This window comes from Falco rusticolus, chromosome Z (assembly GCF_015220075.1).
Source record: "Falco rusticolus isolate bFalRus1 chromosome Z, bFalRus1.pri, whole genome shotgun sequence".
NCBI classification, from domain to species: domain Eukaryota; kingdom Metazoa; phylum Chordata; class Aves; order Falconiformes; family Falconidae; genus Falco; species Falco rusticolus.
The window spans coordinates 80,606,974-80,628,772 of record NC_051210.1 but is presented as its reverse complement, the minus strand read 5'-3'; the positions used below and the strand labels follow the sequence as shown (position 1 = coordinate 80,628,772).

At 39.8% G+C, this 21,799-nt stretch overlaps 1 protein-coding gene across 8 annotated transcripts in view; it reads right to left on the bottom strand.

The window, feature by feature from the left end:
- Positions 1–19,220, bottom strand: part of KATNAL2 (katanin catalytic subunit A1 like 2) — a 30,483-nt gene extending 11,263 nt beyond the window's left edge. Inside the window, exons 1-11 of one of the 8 annotated variants that reach the window (XM_037372877.1) lie at positions 19,061–19,220; positions 12,596–12,666; positions 12,025–12,191; positions 9,665–9,704; positions 9,133–9,256; positions 7,984–8,079; positions 7,373–7,471; positions 6,526–6,603; positions 3,865–3,963; positions 3,297–3,360; positions 1,910–2,028 (exon numbers count right to left, since the gene is read on the bottom strand). In XM_037372877.1, coding sequence (XP_037228774.1) covers positions 1,910–2,028; positions 3,297–3,360; positions 3,865–3,963; positions 6,526–6,603; positions 7,373–7,471; positions 7,984–8,079; positions 9,133–9,256; positions 9,665–9,704; positions 12,025–12,191; positions 12,596–12,666; positions 19,061–19,111 — 1,008 coding nt within the window. In that variant the 5' untranslated portion in view covers positions 19,112–19,220. Of the gene's footprint in view, positions 1–1,909; positions 2,029–3,296; positions 3,361–3,864; positions 3,964–6,525; positions 6,604–7,372; positions 7,472–7,983; positions 8,080–9,132; positions 9,257–9,664; positions 9,705–12,024; positions 12,192–12,595; positions 15,422–19,060 lie in introns of all 8 variants that reach the window. The other 7 variants (XM_037372878.1, XM_037372880.1, XM_037372879.1 and 4 more) reach the window with 7 other exon arrangements.
- Positions 19,221–21,799: the final 2,579 nt, after the last annotated feature.

Sequence of the window (21,799 nt, the reverse complement as noted above, 5' to 3'; positions counted from 1 at the left end):
TCCTCTCAAATTCTGAAAGGTTTGTAAAGGAGATATAAAGAACAGGCTTGTAATCCTGCCTTTATATGTAAATCTTTCTGGCTAAATCCTATCAGAGTACCCTGTGAATAATGGGATAGAAGAAAATGATCCATCACAGGATTCTGGGAACTCTTAAATTGTTATCAGAGATTAAACATCCTTCTTTTATTGTTGCTCCATTTGTAGTTTTTTTAAATAAGGATTTGAGAAAAAAGAAATTACAAGTCAGCTGAACCATAATGAAAGAAAATGGACTGATTCTCTTGGTAAGAATCAAGCAGTGCTTTTGTTTTTCCTGGTGAAAACAAACATAAACTGCTTGAACAATCAAGATTAAAAAATGGACTATTAAGCTGACATGAAACATCTGGGCCTGCCCTTTGAAGAAAGAAGTTCTGTTTTTCTGTAAACACAGAGAGGCTTATATTTGCAGTAAGAACATATTGTCGGTTCTTCTTCAGTGAAGTGTTCTTCGAGTTTTTAAAATAAATATCACTAACAATATATACTAATCCAACATTTTTTAATCAGAACACCTAAAACCCCAAATTTAAATATATATCCTATTTTCTGAACTTTGGATATAAAACACAGGGTTTATAATATTTGCCCAGAGTCCCAGGTAGTCCACGACCAGTCTACAATTTTACTACAAATCTAAAATATAAAATCACACCCAATACAGCTCAGAACCAAGGAAAACCAGGTGAGTAGACAGGCCTCCAAATGACCACAAAACCCACATACACTTCACACAACTTCAGAAACCTCCTGCACCAGCCATGGGATTTTAGGGTATAAATTCACACAGTATTTTTCTCAGAGCTGTCCTAATCCACAATCTCATTTTGTTTTTGGATTCTGCCAAAAACTCAACTAAGGGTAAAATGCCACACACTCAGTATCTTTGCAAATGCTGCAGCATGTTCAGGAAAACTTTTTGGATGATGGTGTCAGAAAACAGACTGTCTCATCCCTACTCCTGCCAGCAGCGAAACTTTTAGGAAGCTACTGAGACAGATGTCAAGAGGCTCAATAACACAGGAGGTGAATGTCAGAAGGAAAACGCATCTAAAGAACAAAGGGTACATGAAGAATAACTATGTTGCAAACATTGCCTACATTTCAAGACAGATTAACAATAAGTGCAGTCTGTTATTATTCATTTTCAAGAGCTCTGTATCTATCTGAAGTGTAGTCTAAGAGATGAGCTTTGAGGAAGGCTAAGAGCTTGTGCATTTCTTACACTGAAATGGTGGTCATTACAGAGAATTAGGATGGGCATCTTACGGCAGGGATGCTACACCTGAATCCCTGCATTTATTTGTACCACAGCTGAGCTGTGCACGCTACTTGCTAGTCTATATGTGAAAATACATGTACTCATTTACCAACAAGCTACCTTCCTTAAAACAACGTTACATTTGCGTTTGACTGCAAGATCTTTGTCACAAAGGAATTCTTTGCCAATTCTGTGCCCTGAAGACTAGGAAGAGTTGGGAATCTGGGTATCTAAATCACATTTTGTAGGGAGCCTAGGAGCCAACCCTTGCAGAAATGATGCGAAGCGCTCTGAAGGGGTCTCTAAGCAAATGCTGCTTTAGTTAGGAGCTCTGTCTCATTCAGTGAGTCAAAAATCTTTGCTGCCTTCAGAATCTTTGCTTCATCTTACATTACAGAACTAAAATTCCACAGCTAGAATCCATTGTGAGACTCCTGCAGAAGTGGTATTATTCCCATTTTAAAAGCTAAATATGAACAAAGTCACATCTGTGAAGATCACGAGTATCAGAGGAATATTCACTTTACAATTCTGTGTTAAACTCCAGTTCTTTAAGTAGGAACCTGATGTTTGTTGAAGCATAATGAATGAGATAATAATTCTTACCCGGACAAGTTTTTCTGAATCACCCCTCCATTTGCTGACAATGGTTGACGCTGATATGTTGAAAAAGGTTGTATTGCATTCTGTGGCAACAGCCTTAGCCAGCAAAGTTTTTCCAGTACCTATGAACAAACAGTGTTGAAGAAATTAACTCTAAAGAAATATAATGCAAATGACTGAATAATTCCCTTCATCCTACTATGAGGCAGATAAAACCAGTGAAACAGAAAAAGTCGCAGAATTGTTGAATGGTTTGGGTTGGAAGGGACCTTCAAAGTCCCTCCAGCCCAGCCCCCTGCCATGGGCAGGGACACCTTCAGCTGGATCAGGTTGCTCAGAGCCCATCCAGCCTGGCCCTGGATGTTCCCAGGGATGGGCCATCGGGCACCTCTCTGGGCCGCCTGTGCCAGTGTCTCACCACCCTCAGCGTAAAACATTTCTTCCTTATATCTAGATATCTAGTATAAATCTCCCCTCTTTTAGTTTAAAGCCATTTCCCCTTGTCCTATCACTACGTGCCCTGCTAAAAAAATGTATCCCCATCTTTCCTATAAGCCTCTTTTAATTACTGAAAGGCCACAATAAGGTCTCCGTGGAGCCTTCTCCGGGCTGAACAACTCCAACCCTCTCTGCCTGTCCTCACTGGAGAGGGGCACCAGCCTCTGATCATTTTGTGGCTTTTCCAGGGCTGTCCGGAGAAACTCAGGTAATACAGCACTGCAAATGCATTCCCCAAATTCTGAAGTACTACATGCTGAAATGGTCAGATGTCTTCTTTGCCAAGTACATCTGAACACTCACAGGAACAAATGGAGCTTACTGTAGCAGCAGCCTTTGCAACCTGACTCGGGCAGTACTCGTGCCCTCTGTCCCCTTCCAGCGACACTCATGGTGGCAGTGCTCATGTCAAAGTGGAGCAGAGGGAGCACTGAAGCCATGCTGACAGGGAAAATACTCAGCTAGCCCAGAAAAGGGCAAAGCTTCCACCCCATTTCCAAAACAACCCCCAAATACAGAAGAAAGGGACCTTTTCCTTAAGATGATGAGTCCAGGCCAGATTTATTCACATTTCATGAGATCAAGTCAAGTCAAACTTGATTAATACGGTCCAAATTGAGTAAAAACAGACATATGAGTTCTCATGCCTCTATATGGTTAGTATAAGTACTGTTTTTGGAAAATTCAGGTGTAGAAATAGTCAAGGGTTGTGAACAAGGCAAATGGACAGGTCTGAGTGTCAGACAATCATACAGTGTTGTGCCCTTTTATTTCAACTTACAAAACATGTTCTTTATTAACACATTTGATCTAATTAGTGAAAATTATTTATCCATGGGACAAAACCAGAAGCAGTGTGAAACAAACGGATATGGTATAAAGCTTTCCATACCTGGTGGTCCATATAGCAATAAACCTTTCCAAGGAGACAGAATGCCAGTAAATAGCTGTGGGTACTGTGGGAAGAGAAAAGTAATTCAGGGACTAAAAATGTATTGTCTGTAACAAAATGCAAGGGATTCTAACCCATACCTGCACTGCTTATAACACATTCAGGAAACCTACAAAATTTGGAGAGGGGGATAAACCCCTTCCAAAACAATATAACATATATGATCTGAGTACTGAAAAAAATACTGTATTTGCCATTTGAAATCGGTTTTAAGTGAATTCTTCAAATGTCTTCTGTAAGTTATTTTCCATTGAATTAATATAGCCAAATCCAGCACCTCTTACATTTCCAAATGTGCCAAAGAATAGGGCCCAACACTTACAATGTTAATATTGAAAGGCCATTTTCCTATAGGACAATGCATATACCACTGTCAAATGAAACATGAACAGGAATAGTTCTAACATGAACTGTCTACAAAAGCACAGAAATAGTGAGAAGTCTGTGATTACACAGAAAATGCTAACAAGCCCAACAGCGGTTTTCTCAAAACTACTTAGGGCCTTACCCTTATGGGATAAACAACTGCTTCCTTGACTAGCCTTTTAGCTGCATCCAATCCAATAATATCATCCCACTTCACATTTGGGTTATGGAGATAAATGTCCTGCAACATACATTGCATCCTGTTAGTAAAACTTCTGCGCTGGGATAATGACTTCTGGCAAAGTAAAACAATTGACTTGGCTATAAAATAAGAGTGCTATTAAGCGATACAAACTGTATTATTTAATCCTACGTACTAGGGACCTCCCAAGAGGAAAGCCTAGACAGCAATCATTTCTACAGAACTACTACATTGTGCTTTGCTTCCCCTCCAGCCCCTCATTTCCCTGACAGCATATACACTGCCAAATGTATATGCTCAGCAGGTCTGTTTCTCAGATCTGTTTTCTGTTAGTTGGTTTTAATAACAAACTAGCATATGAAGAGCTATCATGATATGAAGATTCACCAATCCTAGTATTTTGTCTGTGATGCTGGCAAGTATTGGATGTTTAAAAAAAATAAAATATAAGCAATAGGAATGATGTGTTGGTTCACATTTACAACCAATAAAATCTGCAACAGAAGGACTTTGCTAATTAAAATTACATCTTAGTCTTTGAGTTCAAACACCCTTTGACAACCATTCTTCAGTTAATTTTTCTTACCACTTTTTTGAACATGCTTATTCTGTAGTAATGAGTTCCACGGTTTAATCATGTGCAGTGTGAAAATACTTGTTTTAAACTTGATGTTCAGTAACATTATGGCTGCGCCTATTACTTATGTTATTGCTGAAGTTATAAGTAACAGTGAAAAATTGCTATTTACTCCACACTATACAAGATTTTATATGCTGTGAGAAAAGCTGCGAGGAACTCTGTAACAGGAGGAAAATTTTCCCCTAAGCATCTATCAAAAAATAGTCGGTAATTAGTCTATGCCCTGAAGCACTCACTAAATTAATTTCATTTAATTCATCAAACTTTCCAGATCTTCTATGAATCTTTCCATTTGCCTTAGTAATATTTTGTGGCTTTGCATTCCAGAGACTTATTGTTCTGCAGAAAATATCATCTCCTTGGTACAAATACTTGAATAAATTCTGCTCTCCAATAAAAACAGGCAGCCCCCTGATACAGAAGAAGAATTATGTGCTTATATCCGAGGGGAAAATTTGATTTAATACGATTAGAAGAATTATTTATAGAGAGTAGATTACACTTTCCCTTTCTATTAACAGCAAATTAAGATGAATCAGATTTCTGATACTAAGTAGAGACTTCCATAACTGTTTCCAAATTAAATTAGATTGTGTTGTGAAATAGATACCACATGCTATTTATTTTTATTGATTTCCACAGTGTTGATTACCATAGCAACTACGAACATACCAGCACAATTTCAAAAACATAATGAATGTTAAAGCAACCCTATTGCTTTTTGCTGAAGTAGCAGCAAGAACAACACTATTTTTAACATTTACCATAAATGAAAAACCAGACAAGAATCCAAACAAATGAAAATTTTCCTACTTTAAGGTTGGAAATTTCTTAAGATCCCAGTTCTACTAAACTGCAAATGCAAAACTTACAGACCAAGAATTTGGGCCATACACAGCTATAAAAATCAGTCAGCAAAAGTCTTCCAGGCTCTTTAAACAGCTGATTTTAAGTATTGGGGAACAACAGACGATATAATTTCTGATTCTTATATCCAGAAAGAGTCACAACACTATAAAATACTGTGATAACTATGAAGCCTTTTGGCCAAGTGGCTCATGGTGTTTGGGAGGTGATGCATGCAAAGCATTTACCTGCTTCATAGCTACTGCTCCCCAGAGGCCAGGGCCCATTTGCTAGACTGCACCTTGACCCATGAGTGAAATGAAATGGTGCTGACAACACTGGGATTTCCCTGCAGGTGCCAAACTGCCCATCCTGGAAGAATCCCCAGCCTGCCCTGGAGTAAAGTGTATTTTTGATGTTGCTCATGCAGCTCCTGTGCTGGGATGAGGGAAGGGTGCAGCTTGCAAAGCCTATAAAAAGCATCTCTCAACTGCACCAAGTGAGAAAAGACAAGGAGTCCAGGTTATGAAGGCAGCACGAAGGCAGGCACAGGAACAGTATCATAAACGATGCAGGAAACATAAGGATTTAATAATTTTGGTACATGGTATCTAGTGGATACGCTCAGAATCAGGATATTGCTGTGATACTGGCACACCACCCACACTAAATACAGCCCAATGCTTTGAATGGAAACTGCACCCACAAAGCTGCATCAAGATTTTTCCCACCATTTGATCATTGTTTGGTAATACATTAGGTAATAGTTGGTATTAGCCAATATGTTTAAATCTTTCTTTTCGGTGAAGTATTATACATTTTCTGTAGCAGTAAGAATAAAGAGAAAAGCTACGACAGTCTCATGGGTACAGCATGATTAGATTACAAGTTCCCCATTAGAAAGGAATGGTCTTAATTACTTCCTCCTATTGTGTATCGGAAAGAAACATCATTAGATGTAAAGAAATTACTTGTTTGGAGTCGCATGATAAGAAAAATAGCTTGCACGTTCAAGAATAAGCACTATCAGTGACAGTAAAAAGAAACAAACAGTTTTCTCAGATGACAAAGATAACCAAGACCCCTGTATAATCAAAATGGGGACCTGATCTTACTTTGCTTACAACTGTTGCAAGTTCTCTCATCTCAGCAGTCATGCCAATAAAAGCACTAAGGGGTTTCAATAATCGTTCCTAAAAAAGGCAAACATAAGTCCTTGTCAGATTTCAATTATTTTTAAACAGAGGAACTACAAAACAGTTTAAAAAAAAGCTGATACATCCTAATAATATCAACTTTTAAAGCTGTAAAAACATGGATGATAATAAAGATTTTGAAGTAAGCCATATTTGCAGTAACTCGTCTTTTCATCTAACAAAATCTAATCCTGAATTAACATTAAAATGATCAGCTCTGTTATTGCACTTGTAGCCCTAAATAGATTAAAAGGAGTGAAAAGTGGAGCTATGGGTCACTGCATTGTCATGTTCTCTGTTTGGCAAGTCTCCTCAAGCGTAGCAGCTGACTGGTACCACGTAAGCTGGATGCACTGCCTGAGAAGCTATGGCTTGTGTCAAGGAGTGATTACTCAAAATTTCTCTTGACCAGCTAAACTATGTTCTTGTCTCAGCAGAGGCAAATGCTACACAATATACTGAATTCAAAGGAAGCTACATTTCACTCTCAGATGTTCTGTAGGTTTCTGCAATATTTTTTGTGAATTGTAAGGTATTATTTGTATTTGTTGCCTACTTTCATGTTCAAACAGTAAACAACTGTCAATAAATTAGACCAGTATCAAGTATGACTGTTCATTCAAGGAAATGCACCGCTCAGAAATCTAAGCCTACTTTTTAGCACTTGGGAACAAAGACAACATCGTTGTGGTATTTTATTTTGTTCCTGGTTATGTAAAACTGATGTTCACATTCATTAGATAGAAATATGAACAGAAAACCTTACTGATGGATCTGGATCACAATTAAGGCTGTTCAAGGCAATTCCATCTGATGATACTTTGACAGCATCCTGAATCATCCCATGGAAGTCAGTTACTTGGCCCTAAAGGAGAAAATAATGCGGTGATAGGCTTTAACATGATGGTAGCACTACTGTTAGAACTGCATTTGGCTAAATGTTGCTTGCTATTACAGCAATGAATTTTCTTACTGCACATGCAAGTCCTAAATATGGCAAAACCTGTCCACAGAATCTTGTGACAGCAATGGGAAAAAACCCACACATCTCAGCCATTGCAACAATTTAACCACAGAGCCTCTTATCTCATTCAGGAATCTGAAACATAGCTTCAATTTTAGCTCTTACCACTGGGTTTTAAATACCGAAATATTCTTCCTTCTCGACAATGTTTGAAACTATTCAATACAAGCAGGGCCTCCTATGCAAAGAATTACTGCCCATATAATAAAATTGACTCTTCAGCTAATTATACAGAAACATTTTAGTAAAAATAGACACAAAAAGCTTGTATTGGATATTTGTGAAAAACTTTATAATGTGTTTTTTCTACATACATATTTCTATCATAAATCACATACTATGTTTCTACCAACCCTTCTTGGGTGAGTGTTGTCTCCTCCAGTTTTGCTGATTGCTGAGATGCTTAAGCCAAAGTCAGATTGCTCCAAAGTAACTGCACTGTCATTATTCTAAAGAGAAATCAATTTTCAAACAGATGTGTTGTCAAGTAGATGAGTCACAGATATTCCATTACAGGTATTGTCCCACCTCTTCATACACGCCCAGATGAACTTTATCATCCCATGGAAGTTACAAGAGTAATCCCATATTTGTCAGGCAAACACCATTGTACATTTGGTTAGACTTCATCTGACTGGTGACAGCAGTGGTGAAAGCTACGGCTCTAGAGCTCAGCATTCAAGCTATTTCATGCACAGAGCTTCCATTTTAAGTTTCAGAAATCTGCATTTTACATAGCTATAAGAAGAACAGTTATGAACAGTGGAAACGACAGGCGAGTATACAACACAGCATGCCAACTCATAAATGAGGAGCTGTTTTAGGATTGTAAGTTACTTTGACATTCACTTCACCACAGTTATTGCTGTAACATGCAAAAGCTAATGGTGTTTTTTTAAAGGGTGAGAACTGGTCAGAGATGAGTTCCTCCCCATGCAGGAACAAAACAAGGACTTTTTTTTTTAAAAAAAAAAAGCTTCTCCTTCACTCCGTTCCTCAAAAGCTGTAACACACACAGTACTTGCCCACCAACCTGCTGTTTCTGCTCTGTCCTCTGTAAGGGATGGTAATAAAGTAGTTTTCACAGCAATCTTACCAAAATGAGACTCACAAAACTGAAAATTACAGAGCCAAATTACTCCCCCAATCTCAAACACCTTATGGACTGTGAAGAAGCCTACAAATTACACCAGACTTTCTACTTGGTTTGTTAGCCTTGCTTTCTGGCACTAATGGATGAATCTGCTGGTATTAATAGGAAAACTCTGGTTGATTTCAGTATAGGTTGGATTATATGACTCCTCTTCCTGTAATTTTTGCCTGTGACTTGCTCCCCAGCTCACAGCCAGAAAGCCTATTCTCCTGAAGTCTCATATCTATAATCTTTAAGTTACATAACTACTCAAACACAAACCCAAAACTCACATCCTCCTGCTGCCTATAGCCTCTCAAAATCACATTAGTTTCAACTGTAATGCCACCAAGATAAAACACATTTAAACCTGTTTGAAGCCCTCCTTGGTGGATGATTTAAATTCTGTTCTATTCCCATGTGCAGTTCTTGACAATGGTTGTTGCACTGTCTGAAGTTTGAGCCTTGGGAGATTCTGAGAAGAGCTTGCTGTCCTAGAATTAAAGAAATAATGTCTTGGAAGGCTTTCACAACTTCTTTTTTCCTTAAAACACCAAAAGATTAAAAGGCAGAGTTTTCAAATAAAGCAGTTTGGGGCTAACTTTGCTCCCACTGAAGTTAAGGCATCAATTTTAATCACAGCAAAGTTCAATGCTTTCTGCTTTCAAACACACCACCCTACCATATCCACACTGTAGAAACTTTGTAAATCGTCTGCATCTCCATTTGGGAAATAAGTCTCTATTTTCCTCTAACAGATACAGAAAAATGCACCACACAGTCAGCAGCATGACTCTAGAATTTAGTACTCCTATGGTATCACAACATTATTTTAACTACATTGCATATTGCTTTTATAGGAAAATTTTCTGCCCAGAAAAACCCTCATGCATTTCTCTTACCTTCTTGGTCTTCCGCCAGTCTTCAGCTGTTTATTTTCTGCTGCGGCAAAATCAATATTAAAATGGAAAATAATAAGGCATATAAAAAAGGGCAACTTGATTCCCTCCCTTCCCCTGAAAAATATTTTTGAGCACACATTAACAATCTTGGAAAAGCAATGCATAAGCAGGAACAGCATGATTATAAGCAATGCAAGCTTGCAAAAATGTTTTGAAAACAAACTGATATTGGAGAGAGCAGTTTGGCTTCAGGCTTGTTAAATTTTAGGCTCATTCTGTCTTTGGTTTCTTTGCTTACATTTTAAAACCAATATAATTTTCACAGTAAAATGGGCACTACCAGAATTAGATTAAGCACAACAAACTAATTTAATATATCACACAAAATGCTTATTTAATGCTAATAATTTCTCCATTGCTGAATTGGGAAATAAGAATTTGCTTTCCTCCTCTTAATAGGAATTTTATCATGTTCAACATACTAAGACAGCACAAATGTCACATTGCAACGGTGGTTATCAAACTATGTTATTTTTTGCAGTTATGTCATTTGGAACAATTACCGTCAAAGAAAAGCTTTTTTCACAAAATGTCGAACTCACAAAGCCTAGTTCTGAACTCATAAAGCTCAGGCTTTGTACCATACTGGCATGCACCCAGTTGTTCCAAAATACATCTCCTATCAGTGTTCTCTGTAGAATGCTCCTCCACTCTAAGTCTCATACACTTACATAAAATAATCCCTCCCAAACAGCCACTTCGCTGAAAGAGCCTGGGAACACTGTGTGCTTAGAGGCAGGAGAGCCCATGAGTGATACCTGTAATCCTGGGGGTACACCTACCACACTGCAAACTGCAATTCACCACAGAAATAACCAGTTGGTTCTGTAGGACTTGCTGAGAATAGCACAAAGAATTCCATAGGAAGGAGAACCACACTAATCATTTTGTTTGGCCTGCATATACCACAATCTGACCACAGACACAATTTAAGGCAGGTTGCAAACTACATGTAGGAAAGGAGGCTGCTTATGCTTCAGGGAGAAAGGAGGATGCATCCCTGCCAGCATGGTCACAATTCTAAGCTTGGGTAATGGCAGACTACCCCATGTTTGAACAGCTTTAGAAGCTCTCAGTACCCAGTTTTTGGTCAGGAAACAAAAAAACCCAAAAGTTTTTTGGTCACCGTTGTCTGACAGTGGCTTTTTGGGAATTTTTTTTTTTTCCCACTTGAATCACAGTTTGAGCCTTGGCTACCATTCAGTTTGACTAAGTAAGATGTGGCAAATGCCTTGTGATACATTTTCCTTCTTGGTTCATAATAAATCTCTCTGGTTTTATCCTGCAAGGCTGTTCCTCTTTGTATTAACACCAACCAATAGGTTCTACAGGTAAATCTCTTTTTCAGGCAGATGATGTTTGCTTCCAGGTAGTACTGATCTTCTACATCACAGTGAATGTAATGATGACTAGTACATCTAACAGCTTTCAAAATCATTTCAGCTATACAGGTAATTTTTATTATATTTATATAATGTTTAATTTACCTGAGATTTCAAAGTTGCTGGCAGCTATACAAAACAATGACAACTACTCAGAGATGTTCCCTGGCCAATCACCTCTTTCTCTGATGATTATATTTTTCTTACAAGAACAGAGATGTTGGTGTTTTCTGTACCCTTCAAGTTCTTCATAACTGATTCTTGTACAGTTGTTTTTACTGTTTTTATAAGTTACATTTTGTACTTAAGTATAAAACTGATCAGGTTCTTAAGGTCATAACAGATTGACCATATTCTGATTCGCCTTATTCTGTATCATTCATTTATACCTCAGACTTTAAGTCCTTTGGAGTAACTAAACCTATTACTTGTTTGCCACATAACATTTAGTACACGAAAATGGGTAAAATAAACAGTTAATGAGACTTAAATCTTGGACTAAGATAAGCTTTTAAGCACTAGCTTGAATGACCTAAGTTATAATCTTGCATAAGTGGTTTATTTTAATTTAAAAATTAAATCCAAAATAGAACACTTACTATTCTCTTCCAAAAAGAAGAAAGTGGATATATCTATGACATAATATTTTCTAGTTACATGGTATTTTCCAATATCAAAGCAGTTTTTAAAAGACAGAACATCACTGTCTTGCTCCTCCACATAAAGAGAAGGAAGAGCAGAAGGGCTCAAAACACCACCTCTGAATTCTTATGTGCTATATGCTAGAAGTATAGCTCCAACTGTAAGAGTTCAAACATTAAGCACTGACATACATGAGAGGGGCACTGAGCATATCAGGCAAGTATACATTTTAGGTTTTGGAAACAAAAACTTCCTTTTTTGAAAGAAGCCACGTACCAATGCCAAGGACCTTTTTGGTAATTTTAGGATACTTTTTAAATTTTACAAAGTAATAGCTTTCATATTCCATCAAAATTGTCTCAAGATCAATGTTGTCACAAACTTCAAAGCCACGTAAACTTAATTTCGTCTCTTGCTCCAATGCGTTTGCAGCATCGACATACCTGATAATTTCAAAAAAACAAAGATCAAAAAACGGAGTGCCCTTATTCTGATTTTTGAGGGAAAAAAGCAAACAATGGCATTAATAAGTATATGGGGGGTTTGACCTGTCCAAAACTCTTATTACAACTAATTACAAAAGCATAAACTCTGTTTAAAAACCCTTTGTTCATTGCTCTAAAGTATTTTTAAATTGTATAGGACATTTTTGTCCCAGAAACTGAAACAACTTAGCAAAGTAAACTACCAAGAAACATAACAGTAGTTTACCTCTTTCTCACATCAAACCAAAAGGCCATGCTGTCTATCCACCCAACAGAGGACAGAAGGACACATTACAGGAGGTCAGACACACACAAACCCACAAATGTAGAGCACTATTATTGAAAAAAAAAAACCACCATACCCTTCCTCCATTAAATAATGCAAAATTAGAATGAGGAGATTTTTTCGACGAGCTTCTGTTCGCATTTCATCCTGTGAATTAAGACAGAACTCTAGATCAAATGTAATATTCTCTTTATTGCTGTAAACAGCATCTAAACGTAGCCTGTGGAAACAAACAAATTAAGACAACAGCATGTAAGAACTGTAAAACAACTCACTGTTAATAAACACAAGGAAAGTGGTTTTCAATATAATTTTTCTTACACATTATCAGGGCTACTGGATGAATAGAAACCTTTTCCTAGAGAAGAGAAAATTACTTTGAGGTTGAAAATATAATTTACTTCCCTTACTATGGTTATGGATCTCCAACATGTTCAGGCTGATGCAAATTTCAGAGTAGGACTCTTGCAGACCTCACGCACAGTGTCTGCAAGAGCTGTGCAAGGAAACCTCGTGCTCCAGCATGGCTGCGTGCTTCCCTTACAACCAGAAATCTGTTTTCTGAGTGCTGGGAGAAGGGCGATGGAGAACAGGTCTGGGATCTGTACAATTACACTACAAAGACCAGCGGTAACACCGTTTGCACCTCCCATTTCATGGGCCTTGATACATAAACACAAGTGAAACACAGAGCACTTGAGGAATTAGTAGTTTGGGGTAACACCAGACTTGTCTGATTTTAACACCACAGCGACCAAAGTCAGGTGCCAACATGCAGAAATTTCAGTATGGAGTCAGTCCCATGGATTTCTTCACACAGACTGGAGAACCCAAAGTCATTTACAAAGGGTTCAGCAATAAAAACAAGGCAGTGTAAAATATCTTTGTCATCGTTCACTGAAGCTTCGTCTGGGGGAGCATAAAGTGCAATATCAAGTAGAGCATAAGAGGCAGCAGAAACAGGAATATTGTAAGATACTGGAACAAAACCTTACTCTGATGAAACATACCATATATGCTGAACATCTGCAGAGAAAACTTGAGATTTTAGGGTTGTAACAGAAGTTGCAGGTGACAAACTCACATATATTTGTCCTCTTCATACAGAAAACAGAGCCCCAGCATCTGTAGCAATGGCTGCTGCTGCTCTCTGCCAGTGCCCGGCACACAAACAAGCCAAAGAATTACTACTGAGCAGGAATTATTTTTCAGTTCCCCGAGATGCATAAAAGGAGTATCTATATGGGAAGCCCCTTACCCTATCCATCCTGGTTTCAGGAAGGAAGCATCATTAAACTGTGGATAACAGAGAATCATTTATTCCTACAAGCAGAGGTGCTTTCAGGTGGTGCAATGTACTGCAAAACAAACTTGCTCTGTACACAGCAGTGGATATCATGTAGCATTCCACTGCTAACTTAAACATTTGAGATAGCACAATCAGCTATTGTTTTATTTTTAAAACTAATACTTCTCTGTGTGTTTGCCAACCTGTAAAAAGTACTGGGTAGAGCCCCAGGTCCCCCAGCATAGCAGCTATTTTCTGGCATGTTGGCTTCAGGCGTGGGGCCATCTAGTGACACAACTAAGAAAAGGCTGGGGCTTGCTTTTAACGTTTCCTGCGGGGTGGAAGTGTATTTGTATTTCACATATTAATAAAAAGATTGGTAGGACTTTCATTCTGGTTTTCTAGAGAGAAGAATCAAGCTGTCTGGAGAAAAGGGAAGAAATCATACGCCACTTCTAGCCTCTACTACCTTTGATATCCTCTTGATAAAGGTAGCAGCCACTTGGTTTCTGAATCAGTAAGGAAGCTACAATACTGTTTGCCTTTCAGTGTTTGTACAAAGATGATTTTTCTAAACCATTTTGGGGAAGGAGAATGCTACTTAGTAAATCAGTAACTCTTGAATGAAGTAGATTAATTCCTAAGAGGTGCTGCAACAAGAAATGAACCAGTTCTGAGAACTGTCATGAGCAAAGAGAAAACACCGACATCCTGGAATGAAATTATCTTTTCCTTACTGTTTTGAGGTGCTGGTGTTTGGAAAACAGATTTTGAATTGCGAACCTCTCACCAATTCTTCTGGATGATCTGAATCTTCTGAAACAGGGTTGGAGGTGCAAGAAGGAAGCTGGAATCATTACTGGCTGAGAATCCCACCTGTACATTCAACTGCTCCTGCTGTTTTACGCTGAGAAAAATTAACTGGTTTATTTGCCCAAATATCAAAGGGCAAGATCACTGCTACCTCCAAATATTTAAAACACAGCATGAAAACACAGTGGCTGCCACAGAAATAAAACACATCAAGTGTTTCATGTTTGACTATTTACAGCGATACTCCAACAAGAGAGGAATTGTATCCACTTCATGAGCTGAAGGGGCCCACAAAGCATGCCCGGAACTTTCCTCGAAAATAATTTGTATTCTGGTGTGTCTTCTGCTGCTGTCTTTCCCACTAGGTTACTTTCACTACCCCTAAAGGCATTTTAAGTTCTAGTATAAATAGTGATACAGTGATGGGCAGCATCTCAAGTATTCTAAGTAGAGACTTGCTTTGGGAATCGGATAACATTCTATGTATGAGCAACCTGCTCCAGCCTTAACATGGTAATGTTGTTCTTGTGTTAACCAAGCAAAGCAAAAGTGAACCTTTATATCAAAAAAAGAGCCCTATTTAAAAAACAGAAGACAGTTTAGACTGTTCTTAGGTTCCTAGGTTCATTCTGTCTTTATTTTGTGTTAATAAGAATGCAAACAGTGAAGGTTAATTTTCAAAGTCAGACATATCCAAAGAAAGTTAAGCCGTTAATCAGTTGATCAACAGACAATGACTTGCATTAGGTTGGATCCAAAAAACAGAACAGAGGTATCTCTGGTGCTATTTCTGTGAGTTTTCTGTAAAATAAAATTAAAAAAAATCAAGAAAAAAGTAAATCTTTCAACATGTAACTATTACCAAATCATAAATCTTGTGAGGCAGTGGCACACGGATCATTGCTTTCTTGACCAATTACACAAAGCTATGTCTCCCTGCCTTTAGCCGTCTTATTTTACCACGTACTCTTTCCAAGAGGTAAAGGAACCTCCGCATGTGTGGGTGCCACCAGCAGCTTTAGCTGGCCACTTAAAGCAGCTCTGGGCCCACGCTGGTTTCCTTTCCTGAACACCAGTTTATCCTCTAGGGACTGATCTCCACAAAACAACGTGCTTGCCACAGTACAGACAGATACTAACACTGCCCAGGATTCCTGCTGTGCTTAGAGAAGAAATGGTAAATCTTACACAGCATGAAAAAAATCAGAGTACTTATGAGTGCAAAGTTACTTAAAATTCAGTTTAGCTTTATAGCGATTTAGCCTTCCTGTTTAATTAGTATTTAGAATTGCATGTTGTTTATAGCCACTGGTATTTCAATAGATGTTTAAATGTTTAAAGTTTAATAAGCTTCCATTCTTAAAAGAACAAAAAATGTATGTAATTAAATTTTCAATTACTACAGGGGATTTTGGGGTCCATGCAATTAATAAAAGCTTAAGGCACTTAAGCGTGATCTCATTTTAAAAACTAAACAGTTGAGCACTTAACTAATTAGCTCCAATGCTGATAGTGTATTTTACTTATTTCTAGCTTAACAAAAGTGGTAGGTATTCCTTTCTTTGAGATGTTTAAAATGAAACCCTATTAAATAGAGTATTGCATCTTTAAATGCAATTGTTTGTTTAGCCATTTCCATACCTTTTACTAAAATGCATTTCTATTACAAATCTACCTAGTTGCTCGTGCAATTCCATCAAATTAATAGAACTACTAAAAGATTAATTTAACCCTATATTTCTGCATGAATATATTTGATAGAATGAAGAAAAAAGTTACAGAGCAAGTTACGGTCTGAGAAACTTGGAAATAAGAACTATACTGCTATAGCATTGTGCCCTTGTAAGTCAGTAAGATGATTTCAGAGGATCAGTGATGAGGAATTCAGACAAGAGGCAAGCAGTTAGCTCTGTTATCAGACAGGGAAAGATCTTACCATAATACACAGGCAGTGTCCCTTCCCTCTTTTGCCTCTGGGATCCCAGGGCAGCTGCCAAGTATGGGGTTCCTTCAAAATCAAGCTGCCACCATGTGACAGGACAGAGAGAGTGGCTGGGGCATGATGGACTCTCACTTAATTTTCCTCCTCCCTCTACCATGCTGTAACACCACAGCTTTCCCTCTCCCCTAGCCCTTTGCATGTTATATTTGCAGCCTTGCCAGGCTTTTTATAAGGCTGGTGTTCGATTATTGTTTGGCTTGCTGACAGTGTTTTTTGAGAAACACAAGCAGAGAAGGGAAATGGTGAGTTTTAAACAATGTATAACTTAGCTGCCGTTAAATAGAACTTCCCAGCACAAAGAAAAGGCGCTTCTTTACCCTGTTTTCTCTTCCAAATTACACAAGCCTGCTGCAAACAATAGAGTTGGCAAAGTTTCTCAAGGATTACAAACAGCTTTCATAACCAAAGGCATAGAGCAAGCTCACCACAGAAGTTACAGCTGTCCTAGTAGTAACACTAGGATGCATCCAAGACGTGTTACATTTAAATGTAAAGACATTTTACTACTTGAGTTTGGTGCACTAAAACCAGAAACTGTCTGATTTCTATCCCCATTGCAATAGTTACATGCTGTCTTTCATTAATTCACGCTCCGATGCAAAGAGCCACTCACAGACAGCTATTAGCTCCCTCTATTAACAAGAACATTGCTGAAGCCAGGTTTTACACTGCCAAGATTTCACTGAAGTGATCTATATGATGAATACACAAAAATGAATGGACACAAAGTATGGTGAACTATTACACAATACAAAGTAAGGATGCTGACTTTATAAATTAATTAACAAGCATTAACTCTCCCACTCATTTGTAGGAATTTGTGAACTTCAGCAGTTTACAATAATATTGCTTATCAAAAGTGATTTATAGAACAAATATAGGAAACACTTAACAATTAAAGCCAGTGAAATGCCTCACAGAACAAATTTCTTGGATTGTAAGACCACACTGGGTATATGCAAACAGCTATAGAATTGTAGTATGTATAGGAATTTACTTTTTAAAATCCTTTCCCCCAAAATTGTTAGAAAATAATAATTTCCATTCTATAGAACAGATTAATGGGAAAATGTGATACAGATAAGGACAGGACGGGGGAACTAGGGTTTCCAGTAACTATTCAGTGCTACAAATTAAAGATGTAGCAGCCTAACTTTTAGATACTGCACTGGAATACTGGAATTCAGAAAAGAGAAATTGAGTATATAGGCTCCCTCCACAGAAGTCAAGAACCTTGGAGCAAGAATCAAAAATCCTCTTGGCAGCTTCAGGTTGTTCCTTAGTCACCGACTGGCTTAAAAAAAGTAGGCTCCAACCTTCTGCCCCTCTGCAGAATATGAATAGCTCCCTCAACTCCATACCCAAAATGTAAACTCTTGATCTTCACATCCATCTTACCAGAAAGGCTATGGAGAAGTCAGCTTACAAAGCACACTAACCCAAAGGTACAGCTCACAGCAAAGTGTTCCTGAGCTCCAGAACCTATTCCCACAAACACTTCTGCATTTCGTAGTCAAAACCATCCTTGGGACTGGGGCCACCCAAATCCCCATTGGCGAGGTTATAAATCAGACCCCTTTTCCCCCAGTCTTCCTTCTGCACATTAACACCATTTCAATACCACACCTTAGGGCACCATTCTCAGTGGCTGGGACCTGAATCTACTTCAGGGTTCAGAGAAACACTGTGCTAGAGGCTCCCATGCCTAGGTAATAACCTAAGAGGTTAACACAACCCAAAGCCCAAGTCTCAGAACCCTTCCCAAAAGTGTCTTTTTGTGAGCAATCCTGTCCTAGTCATGCAGAGTGGGAACAAGGATTTGTGTATGCACACACAACACCCAAAACCTTTGTGGGAAAGGTTTTTAGCAGTCCTGCAGTCTTGCTTACTCTTGTTGAATCTGACCAGCAGATGGAAGCAAAAGAACAGGTTAAGAAATTCAGCAAAATCCTGCTGCTTATAGGCTTCCCGGAGCTCGACCCGCCCGTGGGACGGCGGCACGGTGGGACTTAGGGCAAAGGGAGCCGAGGGAGGAAGGAACACAGACTTGTATCGGCTTCTGCCAGGGCCGTACAACGGCCAGTGGCTGTGGGGAGGAAAGAGGCCTGCCCTGCCCTGAGGAGCGGCAGGAGAAGCACTTCCCTCCTGCAACGGGAAAGGAAACGGGAAAGGAAACGGGAAAGGAAACGGGAAAGGAAGGCAGCGGGAAGCCCCCACCCTTACGGGCTGCCAGAACCGCCGTCACGCTAGTGCGCCTGGTGGCCGCCCCGCCCAGCCCAGGCCAGGCCAGGCCAGGCAGCCCCGAGCCCCTCAGGCGCCATGACACCTTCGCGTCCCCCAGGCGCCTGCGCACTACCGCACTGCGCATGCGCAAAGGGCCCCGTCGCGATTTCCATAGCAACTGTAATGCGCTGGCGCCTGGCCTGCCGGTTCCTTACCGCCTCCCTCGCCTGGTAGGTGGTTCTCAGCGTTTGGCAGGAGAGCTCCATCGGGGCGGCAGTGGGCCCGGCCGCGGGCGGCTACAGCCGGCGGAGAAAGCCACAACAACCACCCGGCCCCGCACCCCGCCGCGGCCAGCGGGAGCTGTGAGACAGAGACCCGCCCTCCTCCCCTCACGCAGCCAATTGAGAGGCCGAAGGGTAAAAGATTGCCCGAAGAATTGTCCAATCACAGGTGGAGTAGCGGGAGGCAATTTAAAAGGTAGACCAATCACGGTAGGGAGGAAAGGCGGGGCTAGAGGCAGTGCTAGCCAATCGCTGCCAGGCTCAGCTGGGTGGTGTGGCGGCGTAGTGTGTTGGTCTGTGAGGGGAGCGATGGGGGTGTGGAACTGAGGGATTAGAGACGGACCCGACCAAGCCCAGCCCCGTCCGCCCCACTGTTAAACATGCCCAGCTCACCTAGACAGGCGAGATGCGTCCGAGAAGAAGCAGAATGCGGTCTACCCCTCACATCAAGGATCGCGGTGGGCCTTTGAAATGGAGGCCATCATGCTGGTGGCTGGGGGGACGCAGAACCCTCTTCAGAGCACCTGAAAGCCGTTGATTAAACTCGGCTGCCTGATTGCTGCTGATCTCCTGCATTTAGGAGGCGGGTTGTTGGTGCGGTGTGTTGTGCCTGATGGATGCTGTTTGGCTTCAGTCTGGCAGGAGAAGAACATTAAAAAAAAAGAAAAAAAACACCCCTGAAAATACATGAAAGGGAAGTTAGAGCATGCAGAAGCCTTGTTCAGTGACAGCTACAACAGGGCACAAAGCAGGACAGAAGAGGTCAGAAGGGTGAAGAACAATCCTCAGTAAACACCCTGTTCTCTGGTATGTGAGTGCTCCTCAGCCAGGCAGCTGGAGCTGTAAGCTCTCCCCAGGTCCTGACCATTGGAGAGCAACAGCTGCTCAGCTCTTCTAGCCGTTCTTGGATGGGGTAACCACCAGATTCTTTACATCCATGCCATGCTATGCTTGCTTAGCATCTGATCATCCTCAAAAGTGTTCTCCAGACATCCAGACTTCCCTCCAACACTGTCTTCTTAGTGTAATGGTTGGCACCTCAGAAGGCCTCATTGTTTTGGTGCAAACCTATTCCTACTCAGGAATGTTGTTCCAGCCCTTTTCCTAAACCTTCCCAATCCAGTATATGCCAACACAAGCTTTCAGTTCCCTCAAGCTTTCCTCACTAAGTATCTCTAACTGCACATACTTCTTACAACCCTTCTCTCCTTTCAGTATGCCTTAATCTCAAGGATGTCCTGAGCAAAAACATGACTTCTGCGTATGTTAACTGCTCAATTAGTTGCGCTGCAAACATGCTGTGCTTTCATCCTGTTAAGCATGTAATTTAATACATATCTTTTTTATTAAATTTGTCCCATAAAACATGGAGTTTTCAAAGTGATCAGCCTAATGTTACTGCATCTTGCTTAGGTCCTCTCCTACTAGACTTCATGTTTAATTTTGTGGCCTTAATGTGGTAGTCAGGTAGGTAATGCATTTGTTTCCCATTATTGGGTGCTTCTTTTTTATGGCTCTGAAAGAGAAGTTCATATAATTGGAGTTAGGATTCAAACCATCCGAATTAATTTTCCAAAGTGATATCATTACTGTTAGGAGGATAGCTGGGATTCTTGGCTTTGCTTGACTGGAGAGAGTTTTGTACCACATCTCTTAAAGAGGTAGTGGTATCTTAATGTGTGGTTTGCTGCTGTTTTCATGCATAAAAAGTGAAATTGCCACAAAAGCTTAGGTGGTTAAATCTGCGAGGGCAGACTTCTGCAGCTGAGCTGTGCTGGCTGGCAGGATCAAGGTGTCCCTACGTAATTCAAGAACCTACAAAGAAACCTTGATGGGGCACTCGTTATCTAGGTGTTACATTCAATAGACATAATTTAATAAAAATATTAACGGTCAGGTAAATAACTTTATAGCAAACGTTTAAATATTTCCCTGCTATGCTTATAACCAAACTAGATGTATCACCCTGGTATGTTAGGATAGGCAAGAAAAACTAGTTTAAGATGTCTTTCATTGTTAACACTGATTAAAATATAAAAAATAAAGAAGAATATATTAGGTTTCTAATCTACATTTTTTCTGCTAAACATTAGCATATCTGCTGAGCCTGGTACTAGTGTAGTTTATATATAAACTTCACTGTATGTCTTGACATAACACAGTATATCCCACCTAAGTTCTGTTTTATCAATTAGCTGCACAGAAAGCACTGGCATGAATAATTTGTTTCAAATAAATACGGTAAGTATCCCACTCAGAATATCTTGTCTTGTAACCAGAGCCCATATTTCTGTCGGTAGCAGAGCAATTAAAGAGGTCTGCGAGCCCCTGTGCTTTGACAGTTCTAAACCTAACACAAGAGAGGTGTGGGCACTAAGCACCACGCTGTTACATTTTTGCCATCCATTTTCTTTAGTGTTACATTAAAAAGTAAATGGCTATGGGACAGGAAAGACAATGCAGAACCCTCAGGCTAGCCCCATAAAGTTCTTTCCTTTAAACATAGCACACACAAAAAAAATCTACCTTTGACCCCAGTCCTAGCACTGCTCATAATTCATATTCAGTTGTCTTGTTAGCGGCTGGTGAAGCAACATAGGAGGAGTTTGTTGGTATAATGCTGATGAGTGTAATTGCTGCAATGCTGGGAGCAGCTGTAGGATAGGGGTTTTG